Source organism: Trichomycterus rosablanca, chromosome 1, assembly GCF_030014385.1.
Source record: "Trichomycterus rosablanca isolate fTriRos1 chromosome 1, fTriRos1.hap1, whole genome shotgun sequence".
NCBI lineage: Eukaryota > Metazoa > Chordata > Actinopteri > Siluriformes > Trichomycteridae > Trichomycterus > Trichomycterus rosablanca.
In genome coordinates this window covers 44790949-44815351 of record NC_085988.1, presented here as the reverse complement: position 1 = coordinate 44815351, position 24403 = coordinate 44790949, and the positions used below count along the sequence as shown (strand labels likewise).

Sequence of the window (24403 nt, the reverse complement as noted above, 5' to 3'; positions counted from 1 at the left end):
AGGGGGACGCGGGGATGGCCAAACAAGTTATCTGTGATCCCAAGCCCACATCTAATGTCAAAACTGTGGCAGATCAGATATGTGGACCAGAAGGATCCACTGTGGTGACTTATATTTTATTACATTTCATTGCTAACTAAACAACTACAAACGCTTATCTTTATTCTCTTGTCCATCTGTAATTATAATTTTTGTTTTTGTTTTATTGCACTTAGCAAATTGCTTTTATAAATATAGTTTGTAATAATCTGCATGACAGTTTTTGGCATTGTAAGAAAAAGAAAAAGGCAGAAAATAAAACTACTTAAATGTATTAATAATAATAGTAATTATTATTATTAATAATAAAAATAATAATAATAAAAGTAGGAGTAAAAGTAGTAGTACTATTCTCTCCACACGAACGCGCAGCGCGTCACTTCGTGTTACGTCGTTTACTTTCGGTAATTTCCGCTGCATCTCCTTCCTGTGCTGCCTATTTTGTCCCGCGTAAACAAAGTTGGCAGCCATTAAGCAGCATTTACAATTTTGTGTGATAATAAATCAATAGAATTGGCAGTACGTGGAGGATCTTTGTTTCTGTAGTGTATTTTAATACTTTTCTTTGTTAAATATCGCATTCGTGTAGTGGAGGGTGAGCTAGGCGGAGCGTTTAGCCGAGTCCTCAGTCGGCTGTGCTCGGCTACAGTCGGGTTGTTGAGGAGGCGAGTGAGTGAGTGACATGGAGGGGAGTGTAGCAGCAGCAGTGGCGGAGCGCCTCGGATTAGCTGAAGCAGAGGAGGAAGAGAAGGCGGCCGCTGTGCTGGAGGAGGAGGGGGAGCGTTCCGAAATTGAGCCTGACCAAGCCGAAGTGAGCACGATGCCTGGCTCGGCGGATTCGCCCAACATCGCCATAGCCGAGTCCCTGCCGAACACTGACGATGGTGAAGCGCAGTTTGCCGGTCGGTTTACAGATGAGCGTCTCGCTTAAACACTACTACTGTAGCGAAGACAACAGAAAACAAAACAAAACGCAGCCAAACAGGCTTTATTTACATGTCTAAAATGCTACCCAAGCACCAACGCATTAATAGCACTAGCTAATGCTGTTTACCAGCCCACTTTTATTATCAGTTAAACAATAACATTACACATGCATACAAAATGCTAGCAGTACACTACATCAACTATCTACTATACAAAACAACTCAAAGAAGCAAGGGTTTTTAAACTAACTTTGTGAAGAATAATTAAAAAGCCTTACATATATTTACAATGCACAGTATCCAGTACTGACTTTTAAAATGTAAAAAATATGAATTATTTGTTTGCAATAAAATTGCATTAAATAAAAAAATAAAAACTTCCACCATATACATTTAGACTGCATCAGGATAGTAATTAATGTACTTTATCAATAACTACTAATAAATTAATAAAACATTTTTACTAACTGCTTCATCAAGGTTAGGGTTACAGTAAGTCCACCAATGTGCAAAGCAGGAACACATCCCAGAAAAAGCATCAGTACTTTGCAAAGCAACACAGACACTCACTCTTAGAGAGAATATGGATTAGCCAAAACACCTTCCACATGTCTTTCTGGGTGATGAAAGGAGCTTGTAATATTGTTTTGTTCTTATTAAACAAGTTTTTTTTTTCTAATGATGGCCAGTTTTTAAAATGTGAGCCTCATATCATGATGCTCCTTCATACTTTACAGGGGATATAGGGTTTTTGGGATTATGTGCATAACCCTTATTTCTCCAAACATGACAAGCCAAATTATTGCTAAATAGTTTTGTTGTTTTATTTGTCTATTGTTTTGATTTGTCTCAGTGTGTGTGTGTGTGTGTGTGTGTGTGCATCTTTATCAGAGCACCTCTGTTTTACTAGAGGAGCTTTGTTGTTACTGCTGTTTTCAGGTCATCCTGCAACTCAGTTTTTGGTTTCTGCTTACAGTTTATTTAATCACTTGTACTGACAGATGTTTAAGACATGTTTTTTGTTGGCTTCCAGTGTTGTTTAATTATTTGGTTCTGTAATCTTCAGGAAGCTCCTCCAACTCACCTTAATTGCTAATCATTGTGTGAAATCTTTCAACCAATTGGCAGCTTTTGAAGTTCCATGAATTTATCTAACTGGTTGTACTGACAGGGATGTTTAAGGGATGTTGTATGCTATGACTTTGGAACCTTTTTATTTAACTGGTGTTTACTAGTTTTAAAAACTTAAGAAATGTTCTTTACCTTGAGCATAACTGCTGCATGTTTGCAATAACTAATGGCACCTGTTATTATTAAGAAATCATTATTATTAAGAAATTATTAAGAATTATTTTTTTTTACATTTTTATATCTTTTATTTGCAACAAATATTTAGAAATACTTTTTTAATGAAGTGAAAATACTGGTGTTCCCTTATTTTTTCACATTCTCAGCAACTTTACCAAAACATAGTTGATGCCAGCCCCGGTTCTGGACTGCTTTGCTTGGGGGGGGGGGGGGGGGGGGCATGTTGATAGTCATGTTTTTGAAGCCAGAAATATATTCAAGGCTTGATTTGTGCATGAATGATGACAGCCAAGCTATTGATACTGGCTTAAAGTGATGTATGAGGTAAAGAAATAAAAATGCATGTTTTCGAACTTAAACTTAAAACCCAATGATTAAAAAATACATGTTGATTATGTAAATGGAGAAAAAAGATTATCTAATTGTATTTCATTTTAATACGCCCCCTTAATTAAATTGCCATTACTAATAGAACAACTCTATTTCTTGAAAGGCTTTAATACAAATTTAAGTCAAAGCTGACAAATGTACCTACACACAGACTGAGAATATTCAAACGTGGAAATAGGAATGAGTGAGAATATTTATATTATTGGGAAATTAAAATATAAAGAAAACAAAAGAATACTAATTCTGTAAAAAAAAAGTGTTTACCAGTTTACCTGCCTCTCGCTCACACTAACAGAACATATACTGCCGAACTGAACTGTTTGGGGCAGTCTGCCGATTTTTATATGACTCAAAGAGCCAATCAGGAATAAGCAAGGAAATATCTTCACACTGTAAAACAAAATGCATTTTTGTGATTGGTTCAGAGATAATTTTAAAAATAGCCGTTGCTTGCATTGTGCTTGGGGGGGCAAAGACACAATTTGGGGGGGCAATGCCCCCCTCAGCCCCCCCCCCCTTAGCGCCGGCCCGATGCATACTCGGTAATTATGGTATTCACATTTTATTTGTTTTTGTTTATAATCCATGTATTATTTCTTTATTTTCCATTTGTTTATCTGTTTTGTTTGAATGGGATCAGTAAGTTGTATGCACAACTGTATGAATGGCTATGTGTTAAATGCTAGAAGAAATAAAAATTATTAGTCTTAAGAACTATTACTCCTTTTTCTCTTTACAGAAGTAACCACAGTCACTGTCGGTGGTGTCCAGAGTGGAGATGACGGCGTTTTCTCAACATCTGTTGCCACAGCAGCCTCTCTTCCTGAACATGTACTAGTATGTATTTAAAGGCAGATTTAAGTAATTCTAAGTCTAAAGATTGGTCATATACACACAGATAAGCCAAAACATTAGAACCACCTGTCTTAAATGCTGTCAGAACAGCTCTGACATGGTGAGACAAGGCTTGTCTGTGAACATTTTTTGGAAATATTTTGGAAATATTTCAACCCAGTCACCTGACCTTATTAAAGTCACTCAGGTCTTTATGCTGCTCATATCTGCTGCATTCAAGACTGTACTGAAAGTAACCACCATCGGGGCAACATTTAATATATCTCTGATTGTGACATGCACAACTGTTAAAAATAAGCATCGACATGCACACTTTTGGGGGGTGGTCCTACTGGCAATTTTATTCTAGTGAATCATAATAAAATAAATGCAAATACATGTTTTGCTGACACTGCTAGAGTAATTTATGTATCACTTGAACTTGAGTTGTTGCGTTAAGTAATACATACAGCCTGTATAAATAAGTTTGTATCCACATTTGTTTTGCTTCTGCTGTGTTTGGTGTGTGCAGACAGGCAGGACCACTCTACAGATTGGGGACAGTCTCAGTACACAGAAAGCCACCCTGATTGTTGTACACGCAGATGGAAGTATAGTGGATGCCACGGGCCTGAAAGCCACAACTGCACCCATGACACCAGGTGTTTGTGTGTTTTTAATTATTCTGTCTTGCCAACTTTCATAAAAAAGGCAGCAAAATGTTTAGCAACACATACAGTGCCTTGCAAAAGTATTCAGCCCCCTTGAACTTTTCAACCTTTTGCCACATTTCAGGCTTCAAACATAACGATATGAAATTGTAATTTTTTGTGAAGAATCAACAACAAGTGGGACACAATCGTGAAGTGGAACGAAATTTATTGGATATTTTAAACTTTTTTTAGAAATAAAAAACTAAAAAGTGGGGCGTGCAATATTATTCAGCCCCTTTACTTTCAGTGCAGCAAACTCACTCCAGAAGTTCAGTGAGGATCTCTGAATGATCCAATGTTGACCTAAATGACTGATGGTGATAAATAGAATCCACCTGTGTGTAATCAAGTCTCCGTATAAATGCACCTGCTCTGTGACAGTCTCAGAGTTCTGTTTAAAGCGCAGAGAGCATCATGAAGACCAAGGAACACACCAGGCAGGTCCGAGATACTGTTGTGGAGAAGTTTAAAGCCGGATTTGGATACAAAAAGATTTCCCAAGCATTAAACATCTCAAGGAGCACTGTGCAAGCGATCATACTGAAATGGAAGGAGTATCAGACCACTGCAAATCTACCAAGACCCGGTAGATTTGTAAACTTTGTAAAATTTGTAAATCCCTCTAAACTTTCAGCTCAAACAAGGAGAAGACTGATCAGAGATGCAGCCAAGAGGCCCATGATCACTCTGAATGAACTGCAGAGATCTACAGCTGAGGTGGGAGACTCTGTCCATAGGACACAATCAGTCGTACACTGCACAAATCTGGCCTTTATGGAAGAGTGGCAAGAAGAAAGCCATTTCTCAAAGATATCTATAAAAAGTCACCTGGGAGACACACCAAACATGTGGAAGAAGGTGCTCTGGTCAGATGAAACCAAAATCGAACTTTTTGGCCACAATGCAAAACGTTATGTTTGGCGTAAAAGCAACACAGCTCATCACCCTGAACACACCATCCCCACTGTCAAACATGGTGGTGGCAGCATCATGGTTTGGGCCTGCTTTTCTTCAGCAGGGACAGGGAAGATGGTTAAAATTGATGGGAAGATGGATGGAGCCAAATACAGGACCATTCTGGAAGAAAACCTGTTGCAGTCTGCAAAAGACCTGAGACTGGGACGGAGATTTATCTTCCAACAAGACAATGATCCAAAACATAAAGCAAAATCTACAATGGAATGGTTCACAAATAAACGTATCCAGGTGTTAGAATGGCCAAGTCAAAGTCCAGACCTGAATCCCATCGAGAATCTGTGGAAAGAGCTGAAAACTGCTGTTCACAAACGCTCTCCATCCAACCTCACTGAGCTCGAGCTGTTTTGCAAGGAAGAATGGGCAAAAATTTCTGTCTCTCGATGTGCAAAACTGATAGAGACATACCCCAAGCGACTTGCAGCTGTAATCGCAGCAAAAGGTGGCGCTACAAAGTATTAACGCAAGGGGGCTGAATAATATTGCACGCCCCACTTTTCAGTTTTTTATTTCTAAAAAAAGTTTAAAATATCCAATAAATTTCGTTCCACTTCACGATTGTGTCCCACTTGTTGTTGATTCTTCACAAAAAATTACAATTTCATATCGTTATGTTTGAAGCCTGAAATGTGGCAAAAGGTTGAAAAGTTCAAGGGGGCTGAATACTTTTGCAAGGCACTGTATCTGTATAATCTGGGAGCTGATTTTTAATACATTATTAGTATTTAATATTTATTTATTGTCCTAATAAGAAATTCTGAAATGTTGTGCTACGTCTGTTGTTATAAATAATAATAAGAAAAATGCCTTTATTTATCATATATACATATACACGTGTACAGTACAATTACTTTTTTTTTTTCTGCATATTCTATCTTGTTTGGAAGCTGAAGTCAAAGCGCAGGGTCAGCCATTGCATGGCACCCCTGGAGCAGACAGGGTTAAGGGCCTTGCTCAAGTGCCCAAAAGTGGCTGCATAGCAGAGGCTGGATTTGAACCGACAGTCTTTCAATTAATAGCCCAATGCTCCACCCACTAGGCTACCACTCCTAATATTAAATAATGTCATTTATAATTACTAGTGGTTACATAGAGTTTAGTGAAAAATTCTTATATTATTTAATTTGTTGTCCAATTTTACCATATTAGTGGGAAGTAGGTTTTGCTCATCTTGAGGGTGAAAGGTCCCGCATTTAATATTTTTTCATTACATTTGGTAGTGTTTTTTGTAGTGGACCCCTTACCAGCAAATGTATCTAGTGATACTTACTGTTTAGCACACAAGTTTGCTGTTTGCATCTGTGAAAATGCGGATAAAGTTAAGAACCCATGGAGTAATGAAAGAAGCCAGCCAAGAACTGTGTTTTTTAAGGCTTTTCTGCCTGTGATACACTTGCTTTAATTACATTGTTTTAACAGTTTTCTTTCACAGTGATCTCCAGATATTTCTATATATTTGGTAATAATAACAAATGAATGATTAGAACATCAAATATGAAAGCTCTTGTTTTCTTGACTCCATTCTAGGGCCTCCGACCCCCTCCACTCCACTGTCTCCAAGTCATGATAAAGATGTGTCCAAGTATAATTGGGACCCATCTGTATATGACAACGAGCTGCGAGTGCGCTGCAGGAACACCAGTGGCATTCTTTACAAAAACAGACTAGGATCAGGTAGGTTGTCATAAAAGCACTGCAGACTGCTATGACAGTTTTATGAACCACATATATAACCATAAATTTAAGAACATTCTCGTCACTGAAGAAATTAAACATGTCCGATTCAACCTTATTATTTTAAGTACTCTTCTATTTCGTAATCAGTGTCAAAGAAGCTTTTAGATGAGCCCTTGAAAGACGGAGAGGTTGAATCCACATGAAAGTCAAATATTTTTCTTTTTTTTTCTTCTTAAAGACCTTGAAGGCTTATTCAAGAGCAATATAGGGAAATCTGGAGACATTGTATCACATGGCACCTTTTTGAAAACATTGTTAACGGTAAAAAAAAAAACCCACAAAAAAAAACAAATATATAAATCAGTCCCAGGTCCCAGTTTATCTCCAGTGTCCTAAATTCATTCTTTGGCAGTATTTACTGTCTGTGTGGATTTTTCTATCATTTTCTCCAGGCAAATTGCCCTTCCATATCCCAGTCACATGCTGTGTGTGCTTCGCTGTAATAGATGTATTTCCATCCTCCTGTCCACCAGAAGTTGCTTTTATTATTTGTTTGTTTTATTAGGATTTTAACACTTTGGTTACTTACATGGCAGAAGACGGTAGTTACCCATTACACAAGGTTCATTAGTTCACAAGGTTATATCAAACACAGTCATGGACAATTTAGTGTCTCCATTTCACCTCACTTGCATGTCTTTGGACTGTGGGAGTAAACCCACGCGGGCACGGGGAGAACATGCAAACTCCACACAGAAAGGACCCGGACCGCCCCACCTGGGGATCGAACCCAGGACCTTCTTGCTGTGAGGCAAGTGCTACCCACGTAGCCACCGTGCCGCCTTTGCTTTTATTAAATGAATTACAGTAATGTTACATAAAAAGTTACATTAGGTTTTTATTTAGATAACTACTATCTATGCATGGCTTGTGTCTTACATGTTCCATGTACCTTATCTTTATAGTTTGATTAGGTTTGTAAAGCCAGGCAATGCCATTAGGCAGAGGCAACCTTATCTGAAATACCTTATCTTATGAGAACTAAAATTATATGCCAAATTTAAAGTGTGTTTATATTAAAAATATACTCCCTACTACACATTTTCTCCTCTTCCAGTGGCCACATTTGCAACATAGATCATTTACACTTCGCAAGTTAACTAGGACATGCTTAAAACTGTAATAAAATGGGACCCACTATGTTATGTGTTTGTATAGTGTAGGCGTGAGAACATTTTCAGGAATCATTAAAGTGATACAAGGTTTATTAGTTAATTGAAATCTGTATAATTAACTTTTTGATAATTTATTGTATTTATTGTTATGTACATTTTATTTGGAATGAATATTATTGTCATTTTACCCATCCATCTTCACTAAATTACCCACAATTGCAAAGTGAAAACATCAAAAATGTTTTGTCAAATATCATAACCCAATATCTCCTTTTCACAACAGTATTCTGACCCATTATGCAATATGTAAGAGCCTAAGCATCAATCACAGCTGCAAGTCTTTACAAGCTTTGCACACCTTGATTTGGGCGATTATTTTAATCTCTCTCAGATTCAATAGTGAGTTATGTGAACTGTCATCTTCTGGTCTCTCCACAGATGTTTGATAGGGTTTAAGTATAGGCTTGGACTGGGCCACTCAAGGACATTCAGAGACTTGCTCCAAGGCCAGTTAAGTGTCATTGTCATGTTGAAAGGTGAACTGTCACCTGGTGAACTATGTTTGTGTACAGTCTAGAGGAGGACATCTTTAAGGATGTTTCTTGATTTGGCTACATTCATCTGGTTCTCAATTCTTACCAGTCCACCTGTCTTTGCTGCTGAGAAGCACCACTATGCAACAATGCTGCTATCACCATGTTGCCAGACATAGCACTTCAAACAGTTCAATTTTTATTCTGTTGGACCAAAGAAAGCTGTGACGGAAGAATCATTCTTACCCCACCAGGTGAGATCTTGCATGGAGCTCCAGAGTGAGGGTGATTGACTGTGATCTTGTATTTCTTCCATTTTCGAATGATCGCACCAACAGTGGTCTCTTTCTCACCAAGCTTCTTGCTGATGGTCTTGTAGCCCATTCCAGCCTTGTGCAGGTCTACAATCTTGTCCCTGACGTCCTTTGATAGCTCTTTGGTCTTGCCCATGGTGGTCGAGAGATTTGAACGGAAGAAACTGATTCTGTGACAGGAGTCTTTTATACAGGGACAGGACTAATTTGTGTGCCTCATGGGCACATAACCGGTCTGTGGGGGTCAGAATTCTTGCTGGTTGGTAGGGGATCAAATACTTATTTCCCTTAATTAAATACAAATTAATTTATAACTTTTATTTAATGTTCTGGATTTTTTGTTGATATTCTGTGTCTCTCTGTTAAAATAAACCTTCCATAAAAATTATAGACTTTTCAAGTCTTTGTAAGGGGGTAAACTTACAAAATCAGCAGGGGATCAAATACTTATTTCCCCCACTGTATCTATGCCATGGTGTAATTTGATTGTAGAGATCCAAAGACAGTTCCTGGACTTCATTGCTTGTTTTTTGTTCTGACAATGCAGTGTAAACTGTGGGTCATTATAAACCCATGTGTGTGCATTTCCATACTATGTCCAATGAATTTAAATTGCAATAGGAGTGCCTCAACAAAGGGTCTGAATACTTTTTTTATGAATAAGAAATTTCAGTTTTAATTTTATGTAAAGTCTTTTTTTAAATTTTTGATTATTTGCTAAAACAATTTGATACATTTTTAAGTGACTCTAACTCGTTTAAAAATGAGTCTGATTCAACTCTTCCTGTTTAAATGTGCTTCTTATGTGTTTTTAAATGTACACATTGTTTACAGGGGGTAAAGGGCGCTGCATCAAACACAACAATAACTGGTACACACCCACTGAGTTTGAAGGGCTGGCTGGAAGAGCCAGCAGTAAAGACTGGAAAAGGAGCATTCGCTATGCTGGGAGGCCTCTACAATGCCTCATACAGGTTAGATCTTTACAGAGATTGTCTGAGCAACATAAGATTGTACATACCTTGTATGTAAGAAATGTAGCTGATTTAGGATCTGTTGTTTTGTGACATGTTTTGTGTATAATTTTAAAACTTCACTGTATTGAGCATGTGTGCTGTTTTTACAGGAGCGTATCCTTAACCCACATGCGGCTTCTTGTACATGTGCAGCATGCTGTGATGACCTAGCTGCGGTAAGTGAAACAACCTGCTATTCTGTTACTGTTATCACACATTAAAGTACACATCTTTAATGTTAGCTGTCCCTGTAGCTATAGCTGTATAGCTTAATTTACTGTTTGTAAGGAGTTTAGAATGTTCTCTCTGTGTTTCATGGATTTCCTTTGGGTACTCCGGTTTGCCGCAACCTCCTAAAAACATTCAGAAGGTAAGTTGGCAGCTCTACATGTCCTCTAGGTGTAGATGAGTGAGTAAATGTGTCAGTGTGTTATGCCCTGTGATGGACTTGCAGCCTGTCCATTGTACTTCTGCCCTGCCCTCTGTATATCCAGGTGGCACCAGACCCGCTACTGAAGATAACTGACTAAATAGAATAAACATGTTGAAACCCTTTTAAAAGAGTGGCATTATGGCAAAGCTGTTAGACGGAAAGCTACACAATAGCATTGGATACTGAGGCTCTGGAATACAGTTGCTGATGATTTTTGCATGTGCTTCTCATGTTCATATGAGTTTTCTCCAGCCTCCAAACATGGTAGTAGTTAATACAGCTATCCCAAAGTGTCCCTTGATTGGTTAAGTGAGTGTTTGAGTATTGCCCTGCATTTGATTGGCACCTTATCCAGGGTGTATTTCTATTTTGCATCCATCTTTTGTGTGGGACCAGACCCACTATGACACTCACCAGGAAGAAGCAGCTAGTTAACATAAACAATTAAACAAAGCTATTTTACTTGAACATCATGTAGCATGCAGTGTGGCCAAGGCAATATTAAAGCAACTAGCTGTACTTAATAATATTTACCCCTCTTCTTTTCTATTCTATTTCTCTTTGTAACACTTATTCAGAGCAAGGATGGATCTTTTGGAGGGGAGAACATTTCTATGGTAAAGTGAATACAACACCTCACAAACAGTATTGCTTTAACATTCTGCTCTCCTGCTAGTAATAGTTGGGTCAGATATATCTGCTCCTTCATCTACAGACTGGCCCTGTGAGACTCTTTGTTCCTTACAAACGGCGAAAAAAAGACAATGAGCATCCAGGCTCTCCAGAGAAAAAGGAGACATCGTCACCAAAGAACATCACGTTGGCTCCAGGGACTGCGTGTGAGTGTTGTACTGCTGCAAATCTCACTGATTTAAAGTACACTGCTGTGGAAAAAGTATTTTCCCCTCACAATACTTGTTTTTTTTGTTAATTTGTCACATGTAAATGCTTTAGATCTTTCAACAAATTTTAATATAAGATGCAGAAAATACACGTAAACACAAAATGCAGGTTTTAATTGATCTTTTCATTTATTATATATATATCTTTTAAATCTATATCACACATAAAAAAGTAATTGCCCCTGCCGAACCTAATAACTGGTTGTGCCACAACTGCACTCAGATGTTTGTGAACTTGTGATGAGGAGTTCTGGCTCACTCTTCTCCACAGAATTGTTTAAACAGGCAACACAATGCATCTTACTCTATATACAAGATGTAGCATAAAGCCTCCACAAGGGGCCATTTATGTACAAGTTAAAATTTTTCGGTTCGCGACTCTTGCGGTTTAAAAAACACTACTTTAGATCATTGTTCTGCTGCATGGTCGGTTAATCACACTGTGCTTTTGCTTAAGGTCACAAACTGGCAGACATTCTCCATCAGGATTTTTTAATAGATCACAGTATTCATGGCTCCATCAATTATGACTAGTCAGCCAGGTCCTACAGAACATTAGACTACCACCATCATGTTTGACTGTTGGTATGATGGTCTTGTGGTAGAGTGCACTGTTACTTTTGTGCCAGATGTTATGGGATCCATGTCCTCTAAAAAATTCCAACTTTTTACTCTACATAATGTTTTCCCAAAAGTCTTGAAGGTCAACCAGGTGTTTTTTGGCAAATGCAAGATAAACCTTTTGAGTTTTTTTTGGTCCGCAATTGGTCCACAATTCTGGAATCGTGTCCCTTGTCCTTAACTGATGCAAGTGAGGCCTGCAGTTCTGTAGACATTTGTCTGGGTTCTTTGTCTGGGTCGAAGGTGCACCACTGTTCCAAGTTTTTGCCATTTGTGGATAATGGCTCTCAATGTGGTTCACTGGGGTCCCAGAGCCTTAGCAATGGCTTTGCAACCCTTTCAGACTGGATTTTAATTACATTGTTCACATCTGTATCGTAATCTCCTCAGAATGTGGCATCATGTGCTGCTTTTTGAGATCTTCTAGCCTGCTTCACATATGCAGACATGGTCAATTAAATTTGGTTAACTGGTTGATTTAGCCAACAGGTATGACTGAACAACATTTTTCCTTTAATAAATAATATTATTATTTTAAAAAATGTGTTCAGCTGTGTCTAATATTAAAAGCAGTTTGAAGATCTGAAACATATACATAAGTGTGACAAATAAGTAAAAACAGAAGAAATTAGAAAGGGGGCAAATACTTTTTCACTGCACTGTATTAGTAAAAATAGTATTAATAAAGACAGGACTGGCACACTGTATGTAACCAAAGCATGTGGTGTCTTCCCAGTCACAGTGACCCCATCAGTTCAGCTTACTACCTCCGGCACACTAACCTTCGAACGAACGTCAACAGGAGATTCGTCCACGATTATCTCTGAAAGCACTGCCCCTTCAGACGTTTTTAGCAGCACCGCAGGTGAGTTAAGGTTATAAACCCTTACAAAATCTTCACATAAACACTTACAGTATACTAGGACTGTGTGTGAAATGGCATATTGTGTGTACTACTCATACAAATGAGTCTCCTTGACACTCAGTACTGACCACAGATGTAGGCTTCTAAAGTCAGTGTAACAAATTAAAACAAGGATATGTTATCAGCTTGACACGCTGAACATACTGAACATGTTTGCTGTGAAGAAAATAACTTTTTACAGAAAATAAATAACTACCGTTCGTTATTATGGTTATTGGGGTTTTTCCCCAATAACCTTGGTAGGGTGACATTATGAACTTAAATTCTGTAGCCAAATCTGTAACCTGTACCAAGAGGCTGCAGTTGGGTCATGGTTGGATCTTCTAGAAGTATAGTGATTCAAGACATACATTCAAAACAACACAAAACCTTTCAATGACACAACACAAAATCACAACTTTTCCAATGTGCCTTCAGTGTGGTCTGAGCTGAAGCGCAGAGCTTTCAAGAACGGCACCTAGAGGCCTGTAGGGTCTAATGATATTTATATTGACTTTAATTCTCATTAGGCATTATAGAAGTTATGTGGGCAAAGAAAGTACTAATTACATCGATGCCAATAATTGTTATTTAAACAAATTGTGACTTATGATAAATGTAGCTTACTTTAATTAAATGCTACTTTTCAGACTAATGCATTAATAATTTTAACTATAAATACTTCTATTAATACAAACTTCACCTCTGGGAAAATCACCTTCTCAGTGCAAGATTGCAAATAGTTTAGGTCTTTCACTATCTACCTTACATAACATTGTGAAAAGATTCAGGCAACCTGAAGAAATTTCAGTTTGTGTAGGGCGAAGACCACTGTTGAATGTGCGCAACATTCACACTCTCAGACTTGAACACATGGGTTCAAGAGTACTTTGGAAAACTGTTGTCACTTAACTCAAACCCCCACTGCAGCAAAGAATGCAACCTGGAACTATTACACACCACTGATTTCGCTGGGCACAAGCTCATCTCAAATGCACCAAAAGACAGTGGACACATATGCTCTGGTCAGATGAGTCCACGTTTTAGCTTGTTTTAGCTTGAAGTACAAAAGCCAACATCTGTCCTGGTATGGGGTGCATTAGTGCCCACGGCATAAGTGACTTGTATGTATGTAAATGTACCATTGACATGAAGGCATATATTTGGATTTTAGGGGTGTGCTGCCATCAGGACAACATTTTTTATTTCTGGGGAGACAATGCCAGTCCTCATTATTCACATGCAGCAACAGCGTGGCTTCATAGAAACAAGGTGCATGTGCTTGACTGACCTGCCTGCAGTCCAGATCTGTGTATATCAAAATTGTATAGTCCATCATGAAGAGGAAACTCTGCATTAACCATGGACTGTTGAGCAGCTGAGGTCTTGTATCAAGCAAGAATAGGCAAAAAATTCCACTTGCAAAACTGCAACAATTAGTATCCTCACTTCCTAAACAATTATAAGTCTTATTAATAGGAAAGCTGTTGTTACACAGTGGCAATCATGCCTCTGTCCCAACTTTTATGAGTGTGTTGCAGGCATTAATTCTAAACTTGTTTAAACAAGTTTGACATTTTTTTGATAGTACTTTTGTCAGTTAAATCAAAGGTTCAAGTGATTTATCTTTTTATTGCATATTTTAATTTACTACATGTTCATTTTCAGGTGTTTTCTTTTTTGAGCTCAGGCAGTGGGTGGGATGTCAAAAGTTAAGAAGATCTGTCACTAATTTGTAACTTAATTTATTGTAACAACTAAATTGATAGGAAAAATATTTAGACAGTTATACATAGAAGAAGATGTGACATTAATGCTGCAAAAATCTGCAAACCTTTTTTCATTATAAAAAGTCTGCAGTTGTTTGGAAGATTTCATGCAATGAGTGATATCACAGGAAGATTGGATATAGCAAAAAAGGATGGGATTATAAGTCAAAATACATTATGTGTGTAAATTGGAAGTGGATATATGAACTGGAAGTATATAAAATAAATTAGTGGGAAATTTTTATCTTACATTAGATGGGCATTTCAGACACCTCCTATGTCTGCTACAAGGACAAGCATACTTCTGTGACCATTTACCACCTCTGGACACTCAGAGGCCCCATACCTTTCTTTCATGTTCACATTCACAAGCTGCAGTTGATTCTTCCCAGCTGAGAGGATAAAAATGGTACCTCGTCATCCTGATGGCTATAATTGCAGGTTACATTTATTTTCTTGATAGCAGTGTGCCTGTCTTCAGTGTTTTTTTCCTGAGGTGGGCTTAAGCAAATTATTTATGCATTTTTTTAGAGTTTGATGTCACTTACAGTTTGTCACAGCTTGTCATTATAATTACAGGCTTATACATACACACTTCTAAAGGCAAATGGAGGTGCTTTAAACTGAAGAGATTAAAAAAAAAGCAATAAATAGTCATAGCCATTTTCAAGTAATTATCATAAAATGATTTTTTTTTTTTTAAGTATTTTTAAAGAAAATATATGATCCCGTATTAAAAATAGCTAAATTGGTCCCTTTTTGTCTTCTGGTCCTATCATCCATGCCTACCTCCTCTCTAAGTACAGAATTGCTGCAGATTTGACTTAGTCAAAGACAGAGTGGCTCCTGTGGCAGGTGCCTCATCAGTGCCAGCTGTAGGGTCCCTCATTAAACCAAAAAAACTCTGAGGGTAATGAAGCAGTGAAGCCCTCTCCTTCTAGTGTCCTTACTCAAAGTCATGTCTTTTTACTCTGGGGGAAAAAGAAATCATAGTTGGTGATGTTATAGGAAGAAAACCTCAAATTGGTGTAAATGGTATATGTTTATGTAATTAGAGAACCAGCTCAAATTGTTTAACATAATTGGGTATTAGACATACAGTTAATTTGTTTTACATTTGCTCTCTTAATCACTATTTCTTTATTTTCTCCAATATAGATTTTTTCTAACCCATGTCAAGCATGGTTATCCATAATTGTTCATGCTGTACTATGACAAATGCCTTTGTGGAATCAGTGACCCATAAATATAGTGCCTGGTTCCTTTCTATTGCTTTCTTCATAATGATCCAGAGGTTTGTGATCTGATCCCGCATGCCTTTTCTTGGGCTGATTTTGGTTAATTCTTGGATCTCTTCTTCAGGCTTGCGCTAGTTTAGGACAACTTGCAACAGGATCTTGCTGGCAATGTATCTTTAAATATTGAAAGACAAATGGGACTGGGTACACAGAGAGAGAATAATATGTTGTTTTTACCCTTTATCTCTAAACAGTCCATTAGACAATCAAGAGCATTTAAAACTGCTTTAATTAACTGGAGTTTATTTGGTTTGTCACCACCAACACACCCACCCAGTATGAGCATTGTTATCTCACTCTTATTGTGATATACTGATAACACTACTGCATTACTAACAGCCTTCATACGAAATGAAGTTTTTAATTTGACAGCAGAGGGGTGGACAAAATAACAGAAATTTCACATAGAAAAACTAAATGGCAGTCACAACTGGAAACAAAAATAGTCAAATATGGTGGAGTATGATGGTAGAGTTGTTTGTATCCTCAACAACCGATTATATAGTTATCTTTTAAGCCCAACAATCTGTATAGACACCCAGGTTGCATTCTAACACTGCAGGCAGAAAAATGGAACTACACTGTCCTTACTTGTTGGTTTGTCCTAGTCTCTTTTTTGTCCTAATCTCTTCTTTTTTCTCTCTGCCAGTCCTGACCTCGCTTCCGGCTCTGACTATGGTCCCTCAGCAGGCAGTGGTGCAGACTAAAGCTCCCACTGCAAGCGGAGTGGCTAATGGATTGGAAACAAATGAGCAGCACACCTGGCTGTACCTAGAAGAGACAGCCAACACACTACTCAACACTGTCCAACAGCTCAAAGCCCTTATTGCACAGGCCAAGCAAGCCAGCCAGGCTAACAGCAGCCTTGAGAAAAACGACTGCAGCAGAAAGGATGTGAGTGTACTTGTGCTATGTTGAAAAATCCTTTCTTGCACCACCACCTCACTCCCTTTATGCTAACTTTCTTTTTTAATGGAAAACTAAATCAGAAAAATGAGTATGATATTTACTAAGCATCAGAAAAACACCTATAATTGGGCGTGATGAATTGACATGTTTTGGCAGAACTTGGCAAGAATTCGATTGTGCCCTGGTAATTCTTGGCTGCCATCATGCTACCTGTATTTACATTGTGGCATCAGTGAGACAATAGGAAACATAACACTGTTTGCAAGGGCGAGGAAAAAGAGGCCAGATCTGAGGTATGGCAGATTTCTCCCACATATTGAACAAAAGAAAATGAACACATAGGTCACTATATACAACACACTTAAAATGTAACATATCCTGCCTGAACCCTTATTACTGTTTTGGCCGTGGGCGCATCATGGGATATAGCGCTCCCACGACCGGTGATGTAAGCAAGCGTGGCGTCCAGGAGGAACCCAAGCTGCTTACATTTATATGACGGCAAGACGACCACTTGCCACAATATGATATTAATTTATATTGATAAATAAAACACAGAGACCTACAGCCACCTACAGTTACTAACCAATACAGGTTCAAGATGACCTGTTTCTTTTTTTTTTTTTTCTTTGCTTTTATTTTTTCTTTTGCTTTCTTTTTTCTTTAGTTTTACAGATTTCTGTTTAGCAATGTATGTGAGCTCATGATTCTAGATATAACCAGTGTATGCTCGTTACTGGGTTAAATGGTAGTGATTATTATTCCGACCTTAAATGGTGCAGCCATATAATAGTGATGTAATGAGTGTTTCAAAAGCTAGCTACTTCTTCAGAATATATCATCTGAATAATGGCAATGCCGATTTAAACAAGTGCTTCAGTTCCACTTCAGAAATAACCTGTCCCCTCCTTACAAAGCAACTTAAATATAGCAGTGTACAGGTTACACCTCCTGCCCACACAGCATGAGTTAAGTAGCTGTCTCTTTTTACTGCTAGACTGCTTTACCTAAGAGTCACAAATTATTCAGTTATACGGTTATTATACAGTTTAACATGATGTCATTCTGTGGTGCACCTCTAGCACTAATAAAATTGCCATTATTTTCCCATTACTTGCCCTGTACCTGCTGAATGTCATTAACATCTGACAGTTAAAAAAGTGTTTGGTAAAGCCTGTCATAATATTAAAAAATAAAGACTCCTTCAACCCTTAATTTTACACAGTCCTGAAGTGAATGTTACCCTTTATAGCTAATAATACTTAATTTTAATGCTGCAATACTACTAAGCCTGCAATACTACTAAATTCTATTGTTAGGGTCTTACTAAACTCATAGGAAAATGTCATAAATCACAGATTTTACTGACTTCACGGCAGTCATTCAATAACACTCACATTAAATAACACATAAATTGAATGATAGAATCAATGGAAGCCTTAATAGTTGAAAGACAAAAATTCTCGTCTGTGTTTTGACACCCCCCTTTCTGGGTCCACAGAATTGGTTGGGAGTTTTTCAAACTCAGTTACCCGTTAGTGTTTTTAGCTGCTTTAGACTTCAACATCTTGGACATTTTATTTAACCGCTAATGTAACCAAGCGTCTTTAGAGTTTGCTGAGTTCATAAAGTAAGAAATAAACTGTACATGGACAAGCTATATGAAGTATAATACTTTACTGGCTTGTCCTTTTAAGGTGTAGCACAGACTACACAGAGATGATTATGTGTGTAGAGAAGCACACTTTTCTATTGATTATGGAATCCCCAAATGGACAAAATGCACTCAATATGTAAACACATACATCAAACATTGTCAGCACACTACACCACAGAAAAGTCTGTTACACTCATTTAATTGTTGTATGATGGCTTGGACCACCTCATATTGCATGTTGCACCTCATGTTAATAAATGTTAAATCGCTAAACACAAAGCTTAAATTTTGAATTTCACAGCAAATTGCTTATTACATGGGAAATGGCTCTTTTCACGATCTGTGACATAATTTTCACAACCATGAATTAGGTAGGGCCTTAACTTTAAGGCTTTTCACAGTTTATTTTGCAGCAGGTCTTATTGTTTAAGTCAGTAAACCACTTTGGGCATTGCAAAATATGTAAAAAGTAGTGTCAAACCACTGCATAAAAGCAACAGATCCTCCTAACCTGATGATGCCTTTTGATTAAAGTTTTAGAAGGTAATGATTAACGGTGTGACCTCACTGGAAGATCCTCTTTCTTGCTCTTTATCATCACTAAGTAGGCTAATAATAAGTTTTCTCTCTTAGTCCTTTGTCAGCCAGCTGTCGCTTGCTGATGACACGGAAGGGAAGATTACTGAAATTATCATCAAGGCAAGTGGCCGTACCGCTCTGTCTCTCTATATATACTCAGTAAGCTTTCATTTCTTTCAAGCAAGAAGAATTTGATGTGTGTTTGTGTCTATTCATTTAGAGCTTTAGACCATTAATTGTGTAGTGTTAAGTACAATTCCTCTCATGGCAGCATTGAAATTGAGATCACTGAAACTAAAAGCAACATAGGTCATTGATAATGCAGCTACAAATTTAATACAATGTTTTTTTTTATTATTACAAATCATATAATCAGCATAACAAGTTAAGTGAAATGTTCATATATTCATTTTGGAAATATTTCTATTAAAGCACATGCTCAGACTGTGTATCGAAACAGCAGTTAAGCATCGAAATGAGAATACTCAAGACTGGGTGTGCTTTGTCTACTTTGGAGTTGGGCATGTGCACAGAATTAATTACTTTGCATTTATAATGCAGCAGAATATTGATCCAAAACATACCTCAAAGCTTTGCAACAACTACTTGGAGACCAGAGATGTGGGTATTTGAAGTTAGAGAGAATCAAGCATTTTTGTAACATCACAATATGCTTATCGGAATATCCTAAAATCATGCTGAGTCCATGCCAGCTCAAGTACATGCTGTCATTACAGTTGAAAAGAGGGCATACCAAATGCTAATAAATTATGAAATGTGTAAGTATTTCAAAGTACTATGAGGCAATATATCAAAAACATTTCACTGAAATTGTTCTGCTGATTGTAAGATTTGTATGCAAAACATTGTGATAAATGCTGCCTCTGGGACTGAAGGCCTTTAACATTTTGCCAGAACAATAAATTCAGAGAATTATCAGAGCTTTTTAAAGTGAAATGTGCCTCCAAGTGTAAGATAACTGGGTCTGAGTTGAACAAAATGGGTCCTACAGCAGGACAATGACCCAAATCACACATCCAAAAGTACACAAGTACAAAAATACACGAGTCCTGATCTCAGCCCAATTAAAAATCTTCTAAAGGAGCAGAAATCTGCTATTGGGAGAATACAAGCAGGCCAGCATGCAGGTATAAGAAGAGTTTGGAGGCTGTCATTGTTGCCAAAGATTTTGCAACCAGATATTACTGAAGTGTGCTTTTAATCCTGTTCATGTTATATACTATGTTTGTTGTTTCTTTCTTTTTAAAAATGACTGCATGCATGCTGACAGATCAACTGTTACATCCCCACATATTTCCTAAGATACTGACTTTTTATACTATCTATTTTATATTATATGAATATAATGGTGTTTACACTTCTTTATACTAAACAATCATTATCGTTGGGGTACCAATAATGTTTACTACAGCACACATACTGTATATGGGCCATTCAGAGTAGCTACATGCTTTTGGGAGGTGTGAGGAAACTGGAGGATACTCGCACTGGCATGTGGGAAATATGCCAAACTACATAGAGTCATCATAATCTAACACCATCACTACTACTGCAACTGCTGTTACACCTGTTTTAACTACTGCTTATAAAAGTCGGCTCCAGAGACCAGGGAACCTGGGTTTCAATTTTAAATATCCTGTCACTGTCTGTGTGGAGTCTGGCATGTTTTCTATGTCTGTGTATTTTACCTTTGCATAATCCGGTTTCCTCCCACCTCTGTGAAAGCATGTTGGTGGATTGGCTGCTTTAAACTGCTTTTAGGTTTGCCCTGTAGTACTTAGAATGGAGTGGTTTATAACCTACACACATACATGATCATTTTGCAACATTACTATAACACTGGGAATGCATTATTACGCTCATATCAAATTGAAAAGCACAGGAGTGACACATGATCGTTAAATAATCTGTTTTAACTGAAGTGTCATCTCTGCTACCTATTGCAGCATACATGCGTGAACTGTGGTCGTGAGGCATCAAGTGAATGTGCTGGCTGCCACAAAGTCTACTACTGCTCTAGTTTCTGCCAAAAAAAGGTAAAACTCTACCTCAAAAGACAGAGCGACTGCATGACTAAGTATGGTGTGACCTGACATTCTGGTTACATAAAATGTAGCTTGCTTGTTCCCCATTAATGATGTTACTATAATTTAATGGTAATTACGCTGGGTTCTACCTGTTTTTATGTATTACATCAAAAAATGAACGCATTGTTCTGTGTATAGCAAATCCTGTAGTCATCTGTAAAGAAGTGTTATGAGCACATATGCCTCACAAAATACACAGATCAGCCATAACATTAAAACCACCTCCTTGTTTCCACACTCACTGTCAATTTTATCAGCTCCACTTACCATATAGGAGCACTTTGTAGTTCTACAGTTACTGACTGTAGTCCATCTGTTTCTCTGTATGCTTTGTTAGCCCCCTTTCATGCTGTTCTTCAATGGTCAGGACTCTCGCAGGACCACTACAGAGTAGGTATTACTTGGGTTGTGGGTCATTCTTAGCACTGCAGTGACACTGACATGGTGGTGGTGTGTTAATCTGTTAGAATTTAAAAACTCCAGCAGCACTGCTGTGTCTGATCCACACATACTGCTGGTGCACAACACACACTAACACACCACCACCATGTCACTGTCACTGCAGTGCTGAGAATGATCCACCACCTAAATAATACCTGCTCTCTGGTGGTCATGTGGGGACTACAGTCAGTAATTGTAGAACTACAAAGTGCTTCTATATGGTAAGTGGAGCTGATAAAATGGACAGTGACTGTAGAAACAAGGAGGTGGTTTTAATGTTACGGCTGATCAGTGTGTTTCTTGAAACGGATAAATAATTTCATATTATAAAAATTAAAACCAACTACAGTGTTGTGTTTCTCTTAGAAATATATTCTATGGTTACAGAATTGCAAGTGGTCAATTGTGTTAATATATATTTCATTAAAATGTCTTCTCATAGGACTGGAAGGATCACCAGCACAGCTGCTCTCAGTCAAGTGTAGCTGTTGTAGTGCATGATGAGGCTCACATAGCAAGCATGGAGGTAGAGAAGGTCAAGGCATAGCATGAAGTACAAATATCCTTAACAGTTGCCTTTGAACATCTCCTCACTCTCTACAATCTTCCAAAAGACTTTGCTACATTTCTAAGACAGGGTCTAAATGACCTGAAACAACACACTGGTTTATACATATTTAAGATTAATAAACAACAAGTTGCAAACTGTTGTTTTGTGCAGTTTTTATAAGGTTCCATTTGTATTTATCTTTATGCTCCCCCCTATTAAACTACATTACACAACAATATTAGTAGTGAGTAACACTTGTATTTAGTCCAAAGTACATTTCATATAGTAATTCTTTAGAATTAAATTTATGTAATATGATTGAAATCTTTTACTGTAAAAAGATAAATATTAAAAAACATTGGCACACATTTGTGCTTTGCATTTGGTTGGTTGCAGTTTCAGTTCTGCTTATTTTTCCTCACTCCATTGGTCATGGCTGTAGCCATGGAACAGAATATTAGGTAATGACAAATCACTAACGGAGCATGTAAGCAGAGGTGAGTACTATGTTACAGAATGGCTCTTTTGCCTTCAGTGCTCTATACAAGGTTTTCAGATGCACAGTTTTTGTACTGAACTGGGCTATTTATGAATTGTTTCAGAGGGTCTTTTTTCATTCCATGGGTTGGAAGTTCATTGCATAACATTACATTATTGTGTAAGTACGAGGATTCTTCAAAACGTTTCCACACTTTTTTAAACGCTACATATTAAGAATTTTAAAAACAAATGACATCACTTTTCTACATAGTCACCTTCCGATGCATTTTTCCCAGCTTCATACCAACTTTTTATTTATTTATTTATTTATTTCTTTTTCTCCCACTTTAGCGCATCCAGTTTCTACCCGTCAATCATCCTCTCACTAATGCTGGTCCCTGCTCCTGATTGGGGAGGACGAGGCTGCTCCACGCCCCCTCCGACTCGTGCACAGAAATCGAACATCTTATCACCTACACTTGACAAGCGCAGTGCGGTACAGCGCTGTGCACGGAGGGCCACACCCCCTACCGCACTCCTTCCCCATCTCTGTGCAGGCGCACTAGTCTGAGAGAGAGTCCCCATCCGGCTTTAGTCCCGCCCCTTATCTGAACAACAGGCCAATCGTTGTTCATGTAGCCACTCAGCCGGCAAGGCAGAGCCGAGATTCGATACGATGTATTCGAGATCTCAGCTCTGGTGAACAGTGTGTGTTTTACCGCTGTGCCACCTGAGCGCTACTCGTACCAACTTTTTAATGCCATCAGCATCAAATGTTTTTGGTTGAGTGCGTAGCCACTGATGCACCACTGCTTTCACATCATCATCACATGAAAATCTTCTTGCCCTTAAGGTTTCTTTGAGCGTCCAAAAAGGTGGAAATCAGATGCTGCTAAATCCGGACTATAAGCTCTCTCAGTCTCTCAGACATGACCAATTACTACTCCTCCCTCCTCACCGTTTCCAACCTTAATATAAAAGTGCGGAAAGGTCCCTCATATTTGATTCTGAATCTTGGACCTCACAGAGCTATCCAAAAAAGTGTCAAAAGTCACCACCAAATAAGTCATCAGAGTGTAGCAGTAAAATTAATTCATCCATTCATTATATGTTTTACAACCACTTTATCCTATTTGGGGTTGTAGTGGGTAGAATTTGCTGGGTGAAAGGTAGAAAACAACTCATACTGGTTACCAGTCTATCACAGCACAAACACACACACAAACACCCACACCCACACATTTACACCTAGGGCAATTTAGTATCTCCAATCAACCTGAGTGCTTTGGACTGTGGGAGAAACTGGAGCACCCGGGAGAACATGCAGACTTCACACAGAAAGGACCCAGACCACTCCATTAGTGAACTGAACCCTGGACTTTTGTGCTATAAGGCAACAGTGCTACCCACCGAGCCATGCTGCCCACAGTATTTCAAACAGCTACATACCGAGTACTTCAGAAACTGACTTCTGACAGAGCCCACAAACCCCAGACTTTTCACTCTGACTCCATTAAGGTAAGTGAAATATCTACACTGTTAGCTGTGTGCTAGTATAACCTACATAATTATGTTTATGACCTAATTCGAAAATTATGTTTGTACCTGCAACCAATGCTAGTAGCAATTAGCTGGCTTTCCAAAATGGCGGGTTAGGCCTGATACCTAAACAAAATAACTAAATAAAATAACAGTTACTATGGAATATGTTACGATTGGCTAAAATCTCTGTGCAGATACAGTAGATCAGGACACTTCTTATTTAGGGCTTGTACATGCTGAGGGAACTAGCTGCCAGCTTTTTTTTTTTTTTTTTTTAGTTTTTTTTAACATACATTTGTACTTATTATAG

The 24403-nt window shown here is 38.1% G+C and overlaps 1 protein-coding gene across 4 annotated transcripts; it reads left to right on the top strand.

Annotated features, from left to right (window-relative positions):
• The first annotated feature begins 684 nt into the window (after positions 1-684).
• On the top strand, positions 685-22226 carry deaf1 (DEAF1 transcription factor). Of its 4 annotated transcripts, none has more exons than XM_063003497.1 (13): positions 685-941; positions 3403-3500; positions 4030-4159; positions 6713-6859; positions 9719-9858; positions 10011-10076; positions 10912-10950; positions 11049-11172; positions 12593-12721; positions 16477-16721; positions 19027-19092; positions 20940-21029; positions 21964-22226. In XM_063003497.1, exons 1-13 carry the CDS (start codon positions 722-724, stop codon positions 22066-22068), a joined length of 1599 nt encoding a protein of 532 aa, XP_062859567.1. In that variant the 5' UTR covers positions 685-721; the 3' UTR covers positions 22069-22226. The 4 variants fall into 4 exon arrangements, with proteins under 4 accessions (XP_062859567.1, XP_062859558.1, XP_062859576.1 ...); XM_063003488.1 differs by having other exon boundaries at positions 19027-19131; XM_063003506.1 differs by lacking the exon at positions 19027-19092.
• The last annotated feature ends 2177 nt before the right edge of the window (positions 22227-24403 follow it).